The sequence below is a fragment of the Equus caballus genome, chromosome 4 (genome assembly GCF_041296265.1).
Source record: "Equus caballus isolate H_3958 breed thoroughbred chromosome 4, TB-T2T, whole genome shotgun sequence".
NCBI lineage: Eukaryota > Metazoa > Chordata > Mammalia > Perissodactyla > Equidae > Equus > Equus caballus.
In genome coordinates this window covers 93,499,356-93,521,475 of record NC_091687.1, presented here as the reverse complement: position 1 = coordinate 93,521,475, position 22,120 = coordinate 93,499,356, and the positions used below count along the sequence as shown (strand labels likewise).

The window sequence follows — 22,120 nt, the reverse complement described above, 5'->3', positions numbered from 1 at the left end:
TTTTCTTCATTGCACTTATAACTTCGTGAAACTTTCCTTTTTCTATTTACTTGTTGGAGTATTTCTCTCCCTCCTACTCTGCACTGCTACATACACACACTAGAATGTTAGCTCCAGGAGGGCCGGGCCCTTCTCTGTCTTACCTACAGCAGTATCTTAAAGCCGGGAATCTTGCCCAGCCGTGAGCTGAACAATGAATGTTGAACAAAACAGTCAACTGAGGAGCCCCTGTTGAGTACTCCTCCCTTCCTCCCACCTACCTCCCCTGCTCCATTACCTCTCGGATCCTCTTCTGCCATTCCTCGGTGAATTCAGGAGAGCTGGTGTTCACCTGGCTGGCATTGACTGTCCACTCAGGGCATTTCCAGGCAGGAAGGGACAGCATGGCCAGGGAGGGCGCCACATAAGCAAATGACCCTCCCTGGAGAATAGGCAGCCTGGAGGAGGGGAAAGGACGCAGTTACCCATAAGATCCTTTAGTACTAGTCTGTCACTGACCCCAATGGGGGTCTTTTAATCCCAAGTCCTACATCAATTTCCAGGCAATGCATGACCCCTGTTGTTCTCAGTTTACGAGGAACTCCCACCAAGCTCCAAGTCAGACCTATGAACTCTGCTACACTTTGGACAGGTAGGAGAGGTGGGGAGGGGAAAGACAAGCAGACCTAACCCCCGTCCTGTTAAGGCAAGCCCAGAAGGAGAATGTTAGGTGCTGGGAAAAGGTCTGGAGACAGCACAGAGCTCAGCAAACACAGGTGGTGGGTGCCGTTGTCTACCCCAGTCCCAGAGAATCTTCCCTGGACCAAGGATCAAAGCACAGCTCACACATGTGGAGTTCCCCACTGACAAGAGATGCACAGCCTAGAGTCTGGGTTGCCAGAGTCCTCTGTGTCTTCAAACTGAGCAGCAGACCCAGACCTCCACCTTCAGGCTCCTTTTGATCACATGGACAGGAGAGGACAGAGGTCAGTTGTCAGGGCGTGTCCCCCATCCAGGCCCCTCTCACTCCTGGTCGGTGTCTCACTCTGGCCTCTGTGAGAACTTCTAGCAGCGCCTCCCTGGCTTGTCCTCTCTTCAAGGTGAACACGGCCTCACAAGTCAACCTCCACCAACCCTCTCTTACTAGAGGTCAGAAGCTATTAAGTCTGCCCGTCCTGGATGCTAGAATTTGGAGGAGTGGGGATGGAACAGGGGTACCCCAGCCTCTTGATTGCATTTGTCAGCATGGCCCACCCTGGTCAAGCACTTTTTCTTAACAATACTAGCTGGGTATTTTTGAACTCAGGATTCCATGAAGACAGCTTAAAGGATTATTCTGGAGAATGACTGAACGCATTTTATATAATAAAATATAAAGTATATGAAAGAATTTTGCGGCCTAGGTGGCCTTTGTGTCCTGGCTGAACATTGGAATCAGCGATGCCTGGACATCACCCTCAGACAAGTTAATGGACTTGTCTAGGAGCGCGCCCTGGCAGGACGAGTGCATAAGCTCCGGGTGATTCCAAGGTGCAGCCGGGGCCAAGAACAACTGATTTAGATGCATAAATCTAGACCCATAACGCTCCAAAATAGAATGGAATGCATTGCACACACAGGGCAGGAACACACGGGAGGTGGTATGAGTATGTGTGAATAACTTCTTTTAATTTAAAAATTCTGGGGCCGCCCGGTGACGCAGCAGTTAAGTTCACACGTTCCGCTTCTCGGCGGCCCAGGGTTTGCCGATTCAGATCCCTGGTGTGGACATGGCACCGCTTGGCAAAAGCCATGCTGTGGTAGGCATCCCACATATAAAGTAGAGGAAGATGGGCACGGATGTTAGCTCAGGGCCAGTCTTCATCAGCAAAAAGAGGAGGATTGGCAGTAGTTAGCTCAGGGCTACTCTTCCTCAAAAAATAAAATAAAAACAAAAATTCTGAATCTAAGTATCTTGACAGAAAAGGGAAACACGGTATACTTTGATCACAGCAAACTTCCTTTTGAGCTTTTAAAATTAACATAGACATCTTTATATAAAGGTATAACCAGAGAGTACATAATATAGGACTTGTGTTTTAATTCTTTGCGTAATTCTCTATGCACATTTCATTCATTCAACAAATGTTCTTTGAGGACCTGCTATGTGTCAGGCACAAGGTGCCCCAGGTTTTGGGGACACCATGGTGAGGGAGACAAAGCTCCCAGTGCTATTCTGGGTACGCATTTCTGTTAGTCCTCGTACTAACTAACCATGTATAGTGACTGACTCTCAGGGATTGCTTTGAACACCTTAGCAAGCACTTTCAGGGAGGCTTACACACACCCCACCACGTTAGTGTGCCCCCTCTGCCTCAGCCCTTTCGGTATTACTGGGTTCCATGAGGGCTGGGATTCAGTATTTTTCTTTTCCATCCCTCCAGCGCTGAGCCTGGTGCCACAAAACAACCTGCCAACACTGGGTTTTATCATTCATATTTTTAGTTTAGTAGGCGTGTAATGAAACCCTAACAAATGTTAATTGGCATTTCATTAAGCCATAAAAGATGTGCACTCATTCATGTGATTTCATGTCTGCTTTCTTTGCCTATAAGCTGTCTATTCATTACACGGAAGTTGGATACTGTCAAAATATATTTATAGTAATTCTTTATTTATGATAGTGAGCTTCGTTTTCATTTTTAGAAAGTGTTTTCTGTTATTGTATGCAGGAATTCATCTCTAACTCAGAAATTATTTAAGGGAGTATTTCAAAATTTTCAAGTGACTGAGAACTTTTCTAACTCTGTTCATGCTATTTTCTTTCAAGATTATCGCATGTAGTTGGGATAATATGATATGGACTTTCTGCCTTTTTGTAATTGATAGATACCTTTTATGTTCAAAATAATTTTTTTCCATTTATTTGCTTCACTGTATTATCATGTCCTACCTTTAGTTTCACACAGTATATCAATAAATTCTTCCCTCATTCTTCAATACTCAGACTTTCTAACTCCATTTTCCATTCATTCTTCTCTCTATCCTCACCTCATTTTGTTAGCATTCCCATTTCTTTCCCATAACTTCTTATTGGTACCCTTTGATATAATGATATATAGATAGATAGATAGATAGATGGATAGGTAGATAGAGAGATAATGGATGGATAGATAGATAGAGAGATCTATATGTACTAATTGCGTTTCTGCTAGTTTTTCTATTGTAAACTTTCCTGGTACCTGTTTGGGATATATACACTCAGTATCATTAATCGGCTTTCATTGTTCAGCATATCTCTTTCCTTTCGTGATGATCTTAATGTGTATCTCAGTGCTCTTTTAAATTTCATATTAATTTCATGTGCTACCATGATGGCAACTCCTTTTTTTTTGAAATTTGCCCATGCGTATGATTCACTATTATTATACATGTGCCTTCCAAATTAAATGTCTCTTCTGTAAACCATAGATGTTTGATTAAAAAACTCAGCATCTTTGAACTAGAAGACCCTGTGAAATGTATCCAGCCTGCCCTTGTCATTTTATAGATAGGGAATCTGGGGCTCAAGTTCACAGAGTTAACCAGGGTTAGTCCTTGGGTCTCCTCACTCATCGTCACTGCCCTATGACACCGATTAAGAGCACGGTATAGAGCAAAGGTGAATTTGAATCTGGCTCTACTTTATTAGTGTGTGACCCAGGCATGTTGCCCAACTTCTGCATTCTCAGTGTCTTCTTTGATAAAATAAAGATAACAGTACCCTCCCTAAGGAGTAGCTGTGAAGAAAAAAATATATGAAAATGCTCAGCCCAATGCCTGAGGCATAGAGAGCTCAATAAATAGCAGTATTTGTCATTGGTACTCCCTCTGAAATGTGTGGGTACTTCCTGAGAAGGTAGTGCATATCAGGACATTTTCTTTACGTTTGCCCTAAATAGCAGATTTTATCACGTAAGCTTGTTTTTCACTGTTGTTTGGCATTATTTCTTGCAGGTTTGTTCTCTAAGATTTGTCTTCTACAATCCTTATTTTCTTTTGTGTTGTTGGACTCCAGGTGCTTACGCTGGTCCAAGGCTGCATCTCTACATCAATGACCTCTTGCTCTGTGGCATCCACTCAGCGCCTCAGATAGCACGGCCTTACCTGCACAGCGCTCCACAGTTTTCACTTTACTCCTCTGTGTTGTTTCCTCTGGTCTAATTCTTAAAGTAGACAGTGTCTGTCTACTTTAGGTGCTCATGTTAACATTTAAGGGTCAATGTCTAAATAGACTTTAAATCAAAAACTGTAATAAGAGACAAAGACGGGCACTACATAATGATAAAGGGAACAATCCAACAAGAAAATATAACACTTGTAAATATCTACGCACCCAACATAGGAGCACCTAAATATATAAAGCAATTATTAACAGACATAAGAGGAGAAATAGACAGTAACACAATAATAGTAGGGGACTTTAACACTCCACTTACACCAATGGATAGATCATCCAAACAGAAGATCAATAAAGAAACACTCGCCTTAAAGGACACATTAGACCAGATGGACTTAGTAGATATATACAGAACATCCCATCCAAAAACCACAGAATACACATTCTTTTCAAATGCCCATGGAACATTCTCCAGGAGTGATCACATATTAGGCCACAAAACAAGTCTCAATAAATTTAAGAAGATCGAAATAATACCATGCATCTTTTCTGACCACAAAGGTATGAAACTGGAAATCAACTACAGAAAGAAAACCAGAAAAGCCATAAAAATGTGGAGATTGAACAAAATGCTACTGAACAATGATTGGGTCAATGAAGAAATCAAAGAAGAAATAAAAAAATTCCTGGAGACAAATGAAAATGAAAACACGACATGCCAAAATCTGTGGGATACAGCAAAAGCGGTTCTACGAGGGAAGTTTATAGCACTTCAGGCCTACCACAACAAAGAAGAAAAATCCCAAATAGACAATCTAAAAGTGCACCTAAAGGTATTGGGAAAAGAACAACAAACAAAGCCCAAAATCAGCAGAAGGAAGGAAATAATAAAAATCAGAGCAGAAATAAATGAAATAGAGACTAAAAAAACAATAGAAAAAATTAATGAAACCAAGAGCTGGTTCTTCGAAAAGATAAACAAAATTGACAAACCCTTAGCTAGACTCACCAAGGAAAAAAGAGAGAAGGCTCAAATAAATAAAATCAGAAATGAAAGAGGAGGGATTACAACGGACACCTCAGAAATACAAAAGATAATAAGAGAATACTATGAAAAGCTATATGCCAACAAATTGGATAATCTAGAGGAAATGGATAAATTCTTAGAAACATACAACCTTCCAAAACTGGACCAAGAAGATGTAGAAAATTTGAATAGACCAATCACCAGTAAGGAGATCGAAACAGCAATTAAAAACCTCCCAAAAAATAAAAGTCCAGGACCAGATGGCTTCCCTGGTGAATTCTACCAAACATTCAAAGAAGACCTAATACCTATCCTTCTCAAACTCTTCCAAAAAATTGAAGAGGAGGGGAGGCTTCCTAACTCCTTCTACGAAGCAAACATTATCCCGATACCAAAACCAGACAAGGACAACACAAAAAAAAGAAAATTACAGGCCAATATCACTGATGAACATCGATGCAAAAATCCTCAACAAAATACTAGCAAATCAAATACAACAATACATTAAAAAGATCATACATCATGATCAAGTGGGTTTCATTCCGGGGATGCAGGGATGGTTCAACATCCGCAAATCTATCAACGTGATACACCACATTAACAAAATGAAGAATAAAAATCACATGATCATCTCAAAAGATGCAGAGAAAGTATTTGACAAGATACAGCATCCATTTATGATAAAAACTCTAAATAAAATGGGTATAGAAGGAAAAGACCTCAACATAATAAAGGCCATATATGACAAACCCACAGCAAATATCATTCTCAATGGAGAAAAACTGAAAGCTATCCCTCTAAGAACAGGAACTAGACAAGGATGCCCACTGTCACCACTCTTATTTAACATAGTATTGGAAGTCCTAGCCAGAGCAATCAGGCAAGAAAAAGAAATAAAAGGGATCCACATTGGAAAAGAAGAAGTGAAACTATCACTCTTTGCAGACGACATGATTTTATATCTAGAAAACCCTAAAGAGTCCACTAAAAAACTTTTAGAAATAATAAAGGATTACAGTCAAGTTGCGGGATACAAAATCAATGTACAAAAATTGGTTGCGTTTCTATACACTAACAACGAAGTAGCAGAAAGAGAAATTAAGAATACAATCCCATTTACAATTGCAACAAAAAGATAAAATACCTAGGAATACGCTTAACAAAAGAGGTGAAAGACCTGTACACTGAAAACTATAAGACATTGTTGAAAGAAATCGAAGAAGACACAAAGAAATGGAAAGATATTCTGTGCTCTTGGACTGGAAGAATTAACTTCGTTAAAATGTCCATACTTCCTAAAGCAAGCTATAGATTCAACGCAATCCCTATCAAAATTCCAACAACATTTTTTACAGAAATAGAACAAAGAATCCTAAAATTTATATGGAACAACAAAAGACCCCGAATAGCCAAAGGATTCCTGAGAAAAAAGAACAAAGCTGGAGGTATCTCACTCCCCGATTTCAAATTATACTACAAAGCCATAGAAACTAAAACAGCATGGTACTGGCACAAAAACAAACACACAGATCAATGGAACAAAATTGAGAGCCCAGAAGTAAACCCACACGTTTATGGACAGCTAATATTCGACAAGGGAGCCAAGAGCATATGATGGAGAAAGGAGAGTCTCTTCAATAAATGGTGTCGGGAAAACTGGACAGCCACATGCTAAAGAATGAAAGTAGACCATTCCCTTACACCATGCACAAAAATCAACTCAAAATAGATTAAAGACTTGAATGTAAGACCTGAAATCATGAGACTTCTAGAAGAAAACATAGGCAGTACGCTCTATGACACTGATCTGAGCAACATACTTTCAAGTCCCATGTCTGACCAGGCAAGGGAAACAAAAGAAAAAATGAACAAATGGGACTACATCAAACTAAAAAGCTTCTGCACAGCAAAGAAAACCATCAACAAAACGAAAAGACAACCTAACAATTGGGAGAAGATATTTGCAAACCACATATCAAATAAGGGGTTAATATCCAAAATATACAAAGAACTGATACAGCTCAACATCAAAAAACCAACAATCCAATTAGAAAATGGGCAAAAGATCTGAACAGAGATTTCTCCAAAGAAGATATACAGATGGCCAACAGGCATATGAAAAGATGCTCAACATCATTAGCTATCAGGGAAATGCAAATCAAAACTACAATGAGGTATCACCTCACTCCGGTCAGAATGGCTATAATTAACAAGACAGGAAACAACAAGTGTTGGAGAGGGTGTGGAGAGAAGGGAACCCTTGTTCAATGCTGGTGGCAGTGCAAACTGGTGCAGCCACTATGGAAAGCAGTTGGAGTATCCTCAGAAAATTAAGGATAGATCTACCATATGATCCAGCTATTCCACTGCTGGGTATTTATCCAAAGAACTTGAAAACACAAAGTCATAAAGATACTTGCACCGCTCTGTTCATTGCAGCATTATACACAATAGCCAAGACTTGGAAGCAACCTAGGTGCCCATCAAGGGACAAATGGATAAAGAAGATGTGGTATTTATACACGATGGACTACTACTCAGCCATAAGGAATGATGAAATCCGGCCATTTGTGACAACATGGATGGACCTTGAGGGTATAATGCTGAGTGAAATAAGTCAAAGGGAGAAAGTCAAATACTGTATGATCTCACTCATAAGTAGAAGATAAAAACGACAAAAAAAAAAAAAAAGAAAACACATAGCATTGGAGATTGGACTGGTGGTTACCATTGGGGAAGGGGGGAGGGGGGAGGGCAAAAGGGGTGACTAGGGTCACATGTGAGGGGATGCACTATAATCAGTGTTCGGGTGGTGAACATGATGTAATGTATACAGAATTTGAAAGATGATGTACATCTGAAAAAAATAAAATTAAAAAAAAGAAAAACAAACAAACAAAAATGGGTCAATGTCTGATGCACGGCTTTCTTCACATGGTGTCACAACATGTGTCAATTGGGGTAGAGTTGCTTTTATTGGATCTACTAATTATTTTTAAGCTTATCATTCTAGTTGTTGAATTGATTTCAGATCCTCTCTTTGTCTCTCTCTCACTGTCTCTGTCTCTTTTTTTGTTTGTTTTTGTTAGATTTTATTTGGAGGAAGTGCTCTAATAATGTCCCACAAGTTCTAACATGTTATGTATTAACTTTAGCTATTGATTTGTACTTCATCTTGTTCCAAATAGGATTTATGGGGACTCACAAATATGATACAGTAAGGACCTGCCACTCTATACTCAAACCTTCCAATCTCATTTTCCACCTATTCCTTCTCCTTCTCCCTACCCCATCTCACACACAGCCAGCCTCATGAACCATTACAGAGAAAGCCAGTCTGGGCTCAGATGGATTGAGTCTGGGTGCAAATCTCCACTGCCACCCTGACGACATCCCATAGAAACATGGGCAGACTCTCTCTGTCCATCCTACTCCTCTCTCCACCCTTCACCATCTCATCTGTCTGCTTACGTACAAACAAGAGAAAACTCCCAACTATTTTCCTTTACAACAGTGACTTGTTAGTTTTCTAAGAAGAGGTAAAATGTCAAAATCTGCAGCCACAGGGATGTATCCTAAAAGTCTGATAGGATTGGTATTTTAGATTGGCAAAGCCACAGAAACGTGTCCCTGGGGGTCATATTAACATCTAAGTTTATATGGTATTTAAAAACTACACACGACTTTCATTTCATTATCTCAAGAGTACTTCAGGGTGGGCATGGTGACACTGCAATGTCTGTGTATGAGGAAACTGATGCCCAGGGGAAGCCAGTGGCAGGGTTCATCTGGGAAGTGGGGGAGCCCTGATCAGAAAGTGAGTCGTGGGGCCAAATTGCAATAGTGTGTTTGTTACAAGGACAACTGACAACAGAACTTGCATTAAGATCAATCTGCTTGAAGGATTTATGCTAAAGATTAGGTGCAATATTTTTCTCCTCTCTTTGTAGTCCCATTTTGGCCCATAAAATAAGGACTTCTAATCTTTTGGAAGTATTGGGAAATTAATCCTCAACCTTTCTCTCTGAGCTCTCATGTACTCCTGTTAACGAAAATATTATTCATGACACTTGTTAAAGATGTTAAGGCAGACTTTATTCAAGGGAGGGGCACTACAATGGGATTTTGTGGTGGGAGAAAGATCAGGCTCAACTTCCAACACAAAACGAAATGTGGGAATTTATTACCAAGGAGCAGGGTGGGGGTCAGTGGATAGAAAATTACTAAGAGGATGTCTACTGGATTTAGCAACAGGATGCTTATTGTTGATCTTGTGACTTAGACACTGTGACTAAAAGACCTCTCCCAGTTAAGTGTTAAATAGAAAACCCAGCACAACTTGGGCCTGTACAAAATCCTACAGCAAAAGGAGGAAGGTGACATAAGGCTTTGGACTTCTTCAAATCACACTGGAAACCAAAAGATAATGGAACAATACTTTCGAAATTCTGAAAGAAAATTACTTCCAACCTAAAATTCTATACTCAGCCAAGCTATCAATCAAGTGTGAGAGAAGAATCAACTCATTTTCACTTACACAAAGCCTTCCAAAATTTACCTCCCATGGACTCTCTCTCTGGAACCTACTAGAGAATTGTGGTCCACCAAAGAAAGAGGAAGATATGGGAACAAGAAATCTAGACTTGAGAACTGACAGGAAGGGAATTCCCAGCATGAGGGTGAAGAGGCATCTGAGGATGACAGCTGAGCACCAGGCATAGGAAGCCACCGATCCAGACTGCAGCAAGTCGGAGGGCTCCAGGAGAAGTTCACCAAGAAGATGAAGCTGACAGACTGTGTGATGTGAATGAAATTATTAAGAAGAGATTCAGACAACAGGCAGAAAGTCTAGAATTGAATTAGAAATAAGTACTTAGAAAATTAAGCATATTAAAAACAAGAAAGATTTCAACTCCAGAGTAAACATAAAGTTGAGCAGGAAAGGAACTTTGTGATTCAGTTCTGAATAGCACCATAGTCATTATAACGTAAGCACTGAATATTGATCTGTGCTGGGAGTATGGGAGAACAGGAGGATGGGAAATGTGCTTGTATGTGGTGGGAGGGAGGGGCTGTGAGAGAAAAAGAAATTATATTCATCCATGTTGGCGCATCAGCCAGTAATGCCTAAAACAGAGGCGTGTTAGTTAGAGACTTGGAGGAAAATGTCTAAATAATCAGCCTGGAGGGATAAGAGTGCTTGCCTCTGCCAGGAAGAAAACAGGGAGATCTCTGGTAGGGAGGGGAAGCCTGCTCATCTGTCTTCTTTAAACCCATCACTACCCACTGCCCTGAGTGTGCCTTTGACACATGCCCCCTCCCCCTCGAACTGGCAGTGGAATGGGAGCCTTTGCTCCAGTCCTTCCTTCTGTTCTGCACCGAATACATGCATGCCTGCCCTTTCTTGTTTTTAGGGGCTTTAATGCTGATCGTCACAGGGAAACAGATTGGGGAAACAAAGATAAAAGCAGACGAGGTGACAAAGGTTGCAGATTGTCAGAAGTTGTCTAATGGCGGGGGTCTTGCTCCATAGCTCCCCGCCCCCTTCCAAGAAAGTAATGGGCAGCCTTCTGGACCTTTGCCCTCAGGCACAGATTCAAAAGTGTGGCTCGCGAAATACACTCTGATACTCTTCTAAAAAAAGTTTTAATTGGTTTTTATTTTTCCCGGTTATAAAGTAACCAATGGACTTTGAAGGAAATTAAATGGCTAATAAAGATAAGTACAAAGAATAAATTTAAATCACCCCAATTCTACAACCCAGAAATATCATTAACATTTTATTCCAGTCTTTTTTTATCCTTAACTAGATAAACTTTATCAGCACACATACAATATGTACCTTTCTTACATAATGTATATCACCCAGCAATAACCTTTAACATTTCTTCCAGTCTTTTTTCTGTCTTCAACTAGATAAATGATTATCAGTACACATAAAATTTATACCTCTTGTAATTATTAATTACATTGGTCACTATTACCATAGTGAAAAACTCGGAACAACTTTTATGTACTTTAATAGGAAATGGTTAAATAAGCTAGACTATATTTATGTATTCTAGAATATGGACTATTGTTATCATCTTTTAAAAAGTGCTATTGCAGAAGTGTGTTTATGGAAATGGAAAGATATTTATAATGCATTGCATATGTTTATAAAAGGGGGGAGAAAAGTTTTTTGCCACAATTAATTTTTCTTTTCTCCTGAGGAAGATTCGCCCTGAGCTAACATCTGTACCAATCTTCCTCTTTTTTCTATATGGGTCACTGCCTCAGAGTGGTGTATGTCCATGCCCAGCAACTGAACCCAGGCCGCCGAAGTGGAACGTGTTGAACTTAACCACTAGGCCGTGGGACTGGCCCCCACAATTAAATTTTTTTTTAAGGGAGGGTGCAAAATTGTGTGTGTGGTAAATCCTTTTCTTAGTATGAAAAATAGATTTTCTGTACTGAGCTAAGCACATTATGTACATTATCTAAGTCTCAAGGCTTTGTAAAAATTAAAAAACAGTTCCTCTTCACAGAAACATGAGGACTCCAAGAGAAAATAAATGCAAATATTGTCAGGGGTAGAAAGGAGAGGGAGCACTAAGTCCCCACTAGGCAGGGCAGTATGTCCTGTGCATCTAGGAACCTGGAGGGATGAGGAGGAACAGGAACCAGGAACCCTGAGGAGGTTTGGGGTGGGGCCATGTGGAGTTTGAGGGGCCAGTGGGTAAATGGGGAAGAGGTCCACAGTGGGGAGCAGATGCATCTGGAGCTTGAGTCACTGGAATCCAACCTCACCTGTGACATCATTCTGATGTCCCCTTCTTGGAGCCAATCCAATGAGTGGGCAAAAGATGATGTCGAAGGGGCTTTTCTTTGAAATAGGTCAGGATGGGGAGCAGAGCCTCAGGAGTGTAGGAGGGGACTGATAAATTCTCCTTGAATTTAAAAGGGTCATTCAGTTGTGAGAAATCCTGGACGCCCCAAGAGCCCCAACTACTTCACTCTTGGACAAAGAGCACTTTGTTCGTCTTTTTACTAGGCTCCCTACACCAAGCAGGTAAGGACCTGCTAAATTGTGGGAAAGCCCATTGCGCACCTTCTCTGTGGATAACCGCCCAACTCAAACCCACAGGAAGCAGAAGCACCAGCTCCCTCTTTGGGACACATCAACCCCTCTCCCTCCTCTGATGTGTCTGATGGCCAGGTCACTCTTCCACCCCAACGGCCACCACTGTTCCTGCTCCAGCCAGAGCTCCAAGGGCACATCTGGTGACCTAGCTGTCAACAGTGCAGGAGCAAGGTGGCTGCAGACCTGTGGCGATGGGTATGGCCTTTCTGCATAACCAGGGACAGATGCAGAGCTAGGGCACGGCGAGGCTCAGCCCACAGGGAAGTAGGCATATGAAAAGGACCAAGGGCAGGGCTGACTCCTGGGAAACTGCATGAAAGCAAACATAAGACACCTGAGCATACTTTGTGGCGGGAGTGCTTGTTCCACACGAGATATTCCCAGGAAAATCGAAAAGGAGTTATACCACCTGGAACCACTCCAGAAAGAAATTAGCTGGTAAAGTCACAAATAATTCCAGAGATGGAGTTAAGGCCCAGAATTACATATAGTCAATATTAGATTTCCTCTGGTGATTGCCTTTCAAACTTAACCTCTTATTTTGAAATGAATGGTGAAGTATGCCCTTCCAGGAACTTCAGAAGTGAGCACCTGAGCGAGGAAGGCCCTAAATTCATAGCAGGGAGCAGCCGTCCATGCTGCTAAGGCTTATCACCGCCTGCCCCACACTGGGTACAGCACTCATGAGCGCTCATATCAGAAGCAGCAGTGAAAGCCTTTACCATTCCTTTTTGATTATTTAACATGGTTTTAAGTACTAAGACCTTCTGAAATCCTATTGCAACATCAGCATCTTGTTTCTAATCTAGAAAAGTACACCATAGAATACTGGTTAGCGGATAATCTGCAATCAAATCGACTTGACCTTTGATTCACAAGCTGTCAGTTAGGTTTTACCATCTATAACATCTTAGGCAGTTACTCTGGAGCATCTGAGACGGAAGCCCACTTTAATGGGCAGAACCAAACTCAAGTGTGTTCCTGCCCCCACCTCAGTCTAACAACATTATCCTGATTTATTTCCCTCTTTATTTGCATGTTTAATTAGAGTGTAAGTTCTTTGAACATCAACTCCTAATTAACTATTGTTTCTCAGAACTTAGCAGAACATTAGGTCCACAGGCACTTTTACTACTGATTATCCATTTGAAATATGGCACTTCATCATCTTCTCTGTTGACATCATAGGTGTCCACAATATTAGAGATGTAAGGGGCTTTTAGATATTATATAGTTCAACTCCTTCATTTTACAGATGAGAAAATTGAGCCCTAGAGAGGGTCATTGACTTGTCCAAGTTCCCACAGCACAGAAGCCAGGACTGGAATTCCTGGCCTCCAATATAATTATAATTGACACAGTCTCAGGTTTAAGGTGAGGGTCTCCTCCATCCAGAAGAGTTTGTGTTTGTAAATCTCCATGGGCCTGGGGCAGGGCTGGGGGGCTCCTGGGAATCCATACAGGTTGCTGCAAGGCCTGCCTAATGCTACTACAGCATCTGAAATTCCAGGGGCCAATCCTGGGAAGGAAGGAAGGGTCCTGGACCTTAGGGACCTGAGAGACAGATCAGAGCAAATCTCATACCTCTTTCAGTTCTTGATGGGGAATTTGGAAGAAATCTCGGCTCACAGAGATGGTGACAGGAGAAGATAGAGGGAGAAGGGAAATAACCTGCCAAAGATGTAGGTGCTAGTCTCCCACTCCTCGGCAGAGAATGGGAGAACTTCAGCACTGGCATAGCTCCTGGACATGTCTTGCAAAGGAAGCACTGTGGAAAGTGCCCTTGACTTGATTTAGCAAAAGACCACGGTAGGAAGGAATATTCTCCTCTGGATGCTGCCTGCAGTCAGCCTGTCCTGGAAACAATGGGCCAACCCCGTATCAGCCTACACCTGTGGGGCTTGATTCAGATAATTGATAAGGAATAAATGGGTATTAATTTTTCGTGTCCAGTCATTTCCTCTTAAGACAGGTCAGGCAGAAGCACACTGTAGGGAAGATTTTCCATGTTCCTCTGCAACTCCAGGGCTGAGCACAGGCCTGGCACAGATTAGGTCAAAGCAGATTCACAGTGGCGGGCCTCTCCCTTGCATGGTTCCTTCTAAAGCCCAGGGAGGGGCCCTGCAATGTGTTCACTAGCCATACACCTTCGTAAAATTTGCAAAAGTAAAAGATTTCAGCCACAATTGTCTGTAACTACCGTCTCCTTCCACCGCCACCTCCCTAACTCCAACCCTTGCGCCAGATGGCATTTGAAAGGCCATGGACACTTTTAAGATCTGGCTAAGGGGGAGTTGAGTCAGGATAAATTTAGTTTGAATGTAGTGGGATATATTTTATGGTTCAAGACCACTAAACTACCCATGTGTAGTTAATGTGCTGCTAGCCACCTAGGGTATTCATGGTTTCTAGCAAAGCTCTATTGCCCACTGTGCAGCTCATTATATGTCATGAAGGTGCAGGACTAGAGGCCACATATTATGGTATGAATTATGGTATGAATGTGACCTACAGCATCTGCCACTTGACACATGTGGGTGGTAGATGAGAAACAAGGTTTGTAATGTATGCATTCAGAAGCTAGTCTGTGGCAAATTGGCCAACCAGCAGCTACGTCAAACTACCAGAGAAGGTCTGGTTCTCATTGACGTGCAGGCACAACGGAAGTTTCCTCCTATCAGGAATATGCTTAACAACGCAGCATGTGCAATGATAAACGCACCATGCATTTATAAAAAATTGATAGGAATCACGTGCCATAGAATTGGTCAGAATTCCTGTGTTTTGGGACACAAATCTACAGCAGTACTACAGTTTGCATGTGAGGCATGATAATGAGTCCCAACGAGCAGTCGTAACAAACAGTTTTGGAGTGACTCCTGCTAGAGGAATGACTAAATTATCTTTTCTTCTCTCTGTGAAATGAAGAGGGGATTGAAATGTATGTAACCATAAAATTTGGGGAAAATTGTATTACAGGGGATTATGAGAAGGTTAAAGAATAAAAAATACCAAGCTATGTTTTGAAATTGGTGGCATTTCTGTTTTTATCTGTTTTTAAAAATTTGTAATGTGTTTTGATTTTTTCAAGGTAATAATATTCTCTTTTGTACCTGATTTGTATTCACAATTTTGAGGGTTTTTTTCTTAAAGGGGACACCAAAAACTGTATAAGCTTCAGGCTGAACAAAACCTGGGTCTGTCCTTGGTCTGGATACTAAATAAATGTGAGACGAAGAAGATACAGGACTGACAGATGTGAGGAGAGGCAGGTGAGCAAGAAAGGTCTGGAGGACCAACAGAGAGGACTTTCCTGAGGAGATGGTGACCCAAGGGAGCCACTGTGTGGTGTGGGATCCAGGCGGGGCCGGGGGTGGTGGTGGAGAATGTGAAGACAAGATGTGTGAAAAGGAGGAGGAAATGTTCCAAAGACATGAGTTCTAGGCTTTGTTCACAGTTTGGTCAAGTCCAGCTCCAGGGCAATAGGACTCCATTTTATTCAGGCTAAATTTATGAGCCTACATATGAGCAAAAAAAGACTTGAGGATTTTACAAAAAAGGTGACTCCACTGATTATAACAATCAATTATTTCAATGACACTGTAAAGGAGCAGGGCACATATTATCATGAGCCTCATCTGGCAGATCCCAGAGCACATATCTGGTTCTGTGAATGTTTGCTGTCTTCTCTACTCAGAACAGAACTTGTCTTCCTGAATTGGAATTTCCATATTTTTGTTGCCCTGGTGGGTCCAGGGCTGGGCATTTGGCTTAAACTGAACCAATCAGAGCTCTCCCCTGGAATTTTAAAATGTGAGGCCAGCCAGAGCAGTACTCCTTTTGAGGGGTTAGTGTGAGGCCTGCCAGCAGCCCTGTCTATGGACATGTGCAGGAAGTGTGTCTGCGAGAATGAAGCATTGGCACTGGCAGAGTAATGAAGAGACAGTCTTGTCTTCAGACTAGGAGAGGAGAGCCCCCTGCACTTAGCCTGATGCTGTAGCGGGCTCCACTCTGGCCTCCTCTGGGGGGTTGTCTGCAGGGCGAGGGGCTCTACCCACCAGAAGTCTGTGTGCCCTTACCTTTGAGTCCCAAGAATTCTCTGTCCAAATGTCCTTGAGCCTCTTCTAGTGCCTGCTTGGGCCTATTCCCCAGGTCTGTGCTGCTGAAGGCTGACCATGATGCTGGTGTGCAAACCCCCAGGCCTGAAGGATGGCCAAGGGGCAGCTGTTTGGGGAATCTGGTGGGGGGTGGAGTGGATGGAACTTGTGTGTGCAGGTTGGGGTGTCCACATCCATGCATGTGAGACCATATATGATCTGGGGAAAAGCTTGTGGTGGGAAGAGAAGGGGGAAGGCCACAGGGTGGGGGCCAGCCCTCCCCATGCTGCCAGGTTCTACAGCAGAACTTGAAGGAATCAGAGAATTCTAATTCAAACCTGGCCTTTCAGGTGGGATGATAAGAACACATTTTATTTAGGAGTTTGGAAGTTTGGTCTATAACTCTTTGATATTTAGACACGGAGTGTGTGGGTCTGCATTTATACTCTTGCCCTGGGTCTCACAAATATTAGGGGTGGACCTGAATAGAGGCAAGAGATGGAGAGAAAGTCCTGGTGGCATTGAGTACCTGGTTCAATGTGTTCCTGATGCATAATGTGCCCTGCCTTTCTTTTGGCTTGATCTTATCAGTTAATAACAAACAAATTTTTGCCTAAATTAATCTGAATTTGTGTTATTTTAATCAAGAATCCTAGCTAATATAGATAGGAAGTGTTGAAGCTAGGACTTGAACCCACGCTCTGACTCTTGGCTCTGTGCTCCCTCTACCATGTCACACCAGCTTCCTAACTGCCTCTCCTGCTATAAGCCAAGCAAGACTTGTTGATACTATGGCAGGTAAAAGTGTGAATCCATGGGGAGGAGTTTACTTACCTGACTCCTAAAAGCACTTGCAAGAGAGTACAGACGCCAGAGACAAAGAACATGGTGCTGATGAGGTAGCTCTTGGTCAGGGAGTCATGCTGCAGACACAGGTCCTTGGCCAGGATGAGTGGCACTGCCACAAGGCCCCCCAGGGCCGTAAGGAAGTGCTGTGGGCAGAGCAGAGAGAGTAGACGGGCATGTAAATGCTGTGGCTTCCTGAACCACCCTCATTTCCATTCCCATTGCCAGAGCCAAGAGCTCCATCTCAGGTCTCTGAGGAAGCTCTCCATGAGTGGCAGGCAGAAATCCAGGCAAACAGTGGGTACCAGGAAGGCCTTGCTATCAGAAACAAGGACCCAGCCAGAGGGTCTGGGGTTCAAGGGCAGATCCTGGACAGGACCCTAGTGCTTGGAACTGGTATCCTGAGTAAGAAACTAAAGCAGAAACACAGCCAAGGTGGACATAACAGGAAGCAAGGACAGGGCCACAAGGATAAGAACAAGGCAAGAGGCTCATTATTAAAACAAGGCAGAAGGTGAGGGCAAGACCATTGACCAGGAAGGCCTAAGCATGTTGTCCAGGATAGATAATGTATTAAGTCCCAAAACAGTCTTATCCAACTTAAGAAGACTGAAATCATACCAAGTATCTTTTCCAACTAAAGTGGTATGAAACTAGGAATCAATAACAGGGGGAAAACTGGAAAATTCACAAATTAGTGGAAATTAACCACAGACTCCTAAGCAACCAGTGGGTCAAAGAGGAAATAAAAAATATCTTGAGACAAATGAAAATGGAAACATAACATATCAAAACTTATGGGATGCAGCAAAAGCAGTTCTAAAAGAGATGTTTACATCAACAAATGCTTATACTAAGAAAGAAGAAAGATCTCAAACAAACAACCTAACTTTACTCCTCAGGGAACTAGAAAAAGTAGAACAAACTATGTCCAAATTTAGCAGAAGAAAGGAAATAACAAAGATCAGAGCAGAAATAAATGAAACAGAGACCAGAAAAACAATAGAAAAGATCAACTTGCTTTTTGAAAATATAAACCAATCTTTGGCTAGACTAAGGAAAAAAAAAGAGAGAAGACTCAAACAAATAAAATCAGAAATGAAAGAGGAGGGGCCAGCCCCATGGCCTAGTGGTTAAGTTCCCACACTCCGCTTTGGTGGCCCAGGGTTTCTCCGGTTCAAATTCTGGGTGCGGACATAGCACTGCTCATCAAGCCATGCTGAGGCAGCATCCCACATGCCACAAATAGAGGGACCCAGAACTAAAAGTACACAACTGTGTACTTGGGGGCTTTGGAAGAAAAAGGAAAAATAAAATCTTAAATAAAAAAAGAAAGAAATGAAAGAGGAGCCATTGCAACTGATACAACAGAAATACAAAGAACCATAAGACACTAGTATGAAAATTATACACCAACAAATTGGATAACCTAGAAGAAATGGGTAACTTCTTAGAAACACACAACTTACTAAACCTGAATCATAAAGAAACAGAAAATGTGAACAGACCAATGACAAGCGAGGATATTGAAGCAACAATCCAAACCCTCCCAACAAAGAAAAGTCCAGGATGAGAGGTTTCGCTGGTGAATTCTACCAAACATTTAAAGAATTAACAACAATCCTCAAAACCTTCCAAAAAATTGAAGAGGAGGGAACACTCCCAAACTAATTTTATGAGGCCAGCATAACCTTAATACCAAAGCCAGACAAAGACATTACAAGAAAAGAAGACTACAGGCCAATATCCCTGATGATTATAGATGCAAAATTCTCAACAAAATACTAGCCAGCTGAATTCAACAGTACATTAAAAGGATCATACACCACAATCAAGTGAGATTTATCCCTGGGGTGCAAGGATGGTTCAACATACACAAATCAATAAATATGATACATCACATTAATAAAATGAAAGATAAAAATCATATGATCATCTCAATAGACACAGAAAAAGTATTTGAAAAAATTCAACATTCTTTCATGATAAAATAACTACATTATCCATTATATTGGCTCACAACAATATTTTAAGAATAATATGACCTTCACTATTATTTTATAGAAAAGCACCAAGAAGCAAACAAAAATGTGTATCATATCCCTGCAATCCCATGTTGAACAGTTTGTAATAGTAAAAGAAACACATCTATGAAATTAGAAAGTTCATGCTATAAAATTTACAGAATAAAAAAATGAAAGTTGAAAGCTACCCTGCCTTTCCTAGTTCCTCTTCCCAAGGCTAAACAGCTTTATTAGTTTCTTGTGAACCATTCAAAACATATAAAGTTCTTACATATACTTATTTCTACCATTCTATCTCTTTTATGTTTGTTTTTAACAGAAAAAAGATCACACTATGCACAGTTATCTATTCTGTTTCTTGCATTTAATATAACTTGGGGAACATTCCCTAACTGTAAGGTAAATATATCCTTCCCTTTTTAACAGTTGCATAAAAAAGTCATTTGTTAGGATGTGCCACAATTTATTTAACCAGTTCCCTGTGATGGGTATTTTGATTGTTTCTAGGGTTTTGTTGCTTTGTTATGTGGTTTTGATTTTATTATTACCAACAATGTTACAAGAACTACCTTTATTTATTTGAACAAGCCTTGTCAGCACATCCACAGAGAAAAACTCAAGCACTGGGGACTGGGTGAAAGGGTATATGTGTTTTACATGTTGATGGAAATCACCAAACTGTAATCCAGAAAGATTGCAGCAAATAACACTCCAACAAAAGTGTTCAAGAGAGCTTCTTTTCGAAAAATCCCCAAACGTTGATTATCAAATTTTTTACTTGTTGCCAATCAAATAAATTAAAATTGGTATCTTGAAAAAGAAATTGCCAAGTTGGTGTCCTTGATGTGACCTATCAGCCCAGCATGAGAGAAAATCCTCCTTAATTCCTCCTCCTACCCCTAAACTCTTGGACAGAAAGAGAGACCAGAGGAGCTCTGAGCTCCCCTAGAGGTCAATTACTTGGAAGACAGTATCAGCAACTGAAGTTGTGGATCTTGCCTAATGTGACCCGGGTGTGCATTGATGTGGCTTTTGAGGCAAAGCCTTGTTGGACCCAGTGTTTGCTGGCTGGCATTACCTGAATCCCCAAGAAGATGCAGAGATACCATGGTGGGACGTCCAAGATACCATAGGCCAGGTGGCTGCTGCTGGGACTCCCAGGCTGACCATCTTTCTTCTTGCCTTGGCCATCATCTTGGGAGCTGAGCATGTTATCATCCTGCTGCTGGGAACAACAGAAGGACACATGTGGGCATTTCCAAAGGAATCAAATGGACTTCCTGACTTCAACCACACAGATGGACAGCCTTCCAGAGGCAAGAGGCAAAGAGACAAGGATAACTGTTGGCTGGCTTGGGATTTCTAGGTCCAGACTCAAAAGAGCAGTGATTTTCTTTATTATACACCTGCACAGGGCTCTGTGTGAATCTGGGGCCATGCAAGAGGAGTGGATGCCTTGCCTAAAGCCCTGGCAGAGAAGCAGCTATGTGCAGAAGGGGATGGGGGCCAACTCCAAGGTCAGAAAATGGGCAAGTTTCCCTTCCACATAGTCAGGTAAATGAGGATCCTGGTCCCAGAATGGTGTAGCTGCCCTCAGGCTCTGGGCTCACATCTGCCAAAGCCCTCATCACAGTATGGATATTGTATGGACTGTTTCCTTATCCATCTCTTCTGCTGGGCAGTGAATTCTTAGAATGCATTGATTGTGCCTTACTCTTCTTTGTTGTCCCGCTTCTGCAGCAGTCCTTGTGCTCAGTGTAGACCAAATGAATGGATGTCACACACAAATGTAAATGAGTACAGTGCATACAGAATGCTCTGGGGTCAATACCAACTTACATTCCTACCAGTTTAACCAAAATTAACTTCAGTTATAAACTTTCCCCTCCAACTTATTGGCTGCATAGCTTACCAGGCTTGGGCAAATTACTAATATTTCTAAGCCTCATTGTCTGATCTATACAACAGAAATGTCAATAACATCTATTTATAGATAGTTGACAAGATTAAATAGGAGTGTGAAGAAATTGGGAGATGTTGGTCAAAGAATGCAAACAAATATTATAAGACAAATAAGAGCTAGGGATCTAATGTACAGCTGATAGCGGCCCTCATATCAGTTTCCCTGCATTAAACCCAGCATATGTGGGGTTAAAACCAAAACACTGATTCCCTGCTTACTCCCTGGCTTCCTGGCCCCAGAATCGACTATCCTCCATGGAGACAGACACAGCCAAGGACAACCACCTGGGTTCATTATCTCCTCCTCCTCCCTGCCAAGGAGCTCCAGGCTAGTGGAAAAGCTCTGATGAGCAAGGCCATATGCTTCCTCTCCCCTACCTAAAACCCCAAATAAAAACCCTTACTTTTAGCTTTCAGGGAGTTTGAGATTTCAGCATTAGCTGCCCTTTCTCCTTGCTCAGTGCCGTGCAATAATAAAATTCCTACTTTCTTCCACTACACCAGGTGCCAGAGATTGGCTTTCTGTGCAGCAGGTGAGCAAACTCACTTCAGGTTTGATATCACAGCTTGGTGATTATAGTTAATAATATTGTACTATATACTTGAAAGTTGCTAAAAGAGTGGATCTTAAATGTTTTCACTACAAAAGAGAAATGGTCATTCTGTGATGTGAGGCTGGTTTTAGCTAATGCTAGGGTGGGAATCATGTTGCAATATATACCTGTATCAAATCCACATGGTAAGTTTACACCTTAAACTTACACAATCTTATTTGTCAATTAAATCTCAATAAAGCTGGAAAAAGGGGCTGACCTGGTGGCACAGCAGTTAAGTGCACACGTTCTTCTTGGTGGCCCTGGGTTCACTGGTTCGGATCCCACGTGCGGACATGGCGACCCTTGGCAAGCCATGCTGTGGTAGGCA

At 41.8% G+C, this 22,120-nt stretch overlaps 1 protein-coding gene across 2 annotated transcripts in view; it reads right to left on the bottom strand.

Moving 5' to 3' along the window:
• The window catches only part of LOC100067707 (solute carrier family 23 member 1), a 66,021-nt gene that overhangs the window by 28,391 nt on the left and 15,510 nt on the right, over window positions 1-22,120 (bottom strand). Inside the window, exons 3-5 of one of the 2 annotated variants that reach the window (XM_014739313.3) lie at window positions 20,313-20,456; window positions 17,199-17,356; window positions 278-437 (exon numbers count right to left, since the gene is read on the bottom strand). In XM_014739313.3, coding sequence (XP_014594799.3) covers window positions 278-437; window positions 17,199-17,356; window positions 20,313-20,456 — 462 coding nt within the window. Of the gene's footprint in view, window positions 1-277; window positions 438-17,198; window positions 17,357-20,312; window positions 20,460-22,120 lie in introns of both variants that reach the window. The other variant, XM_014739312.3, reaches the window with a different exon arrangement.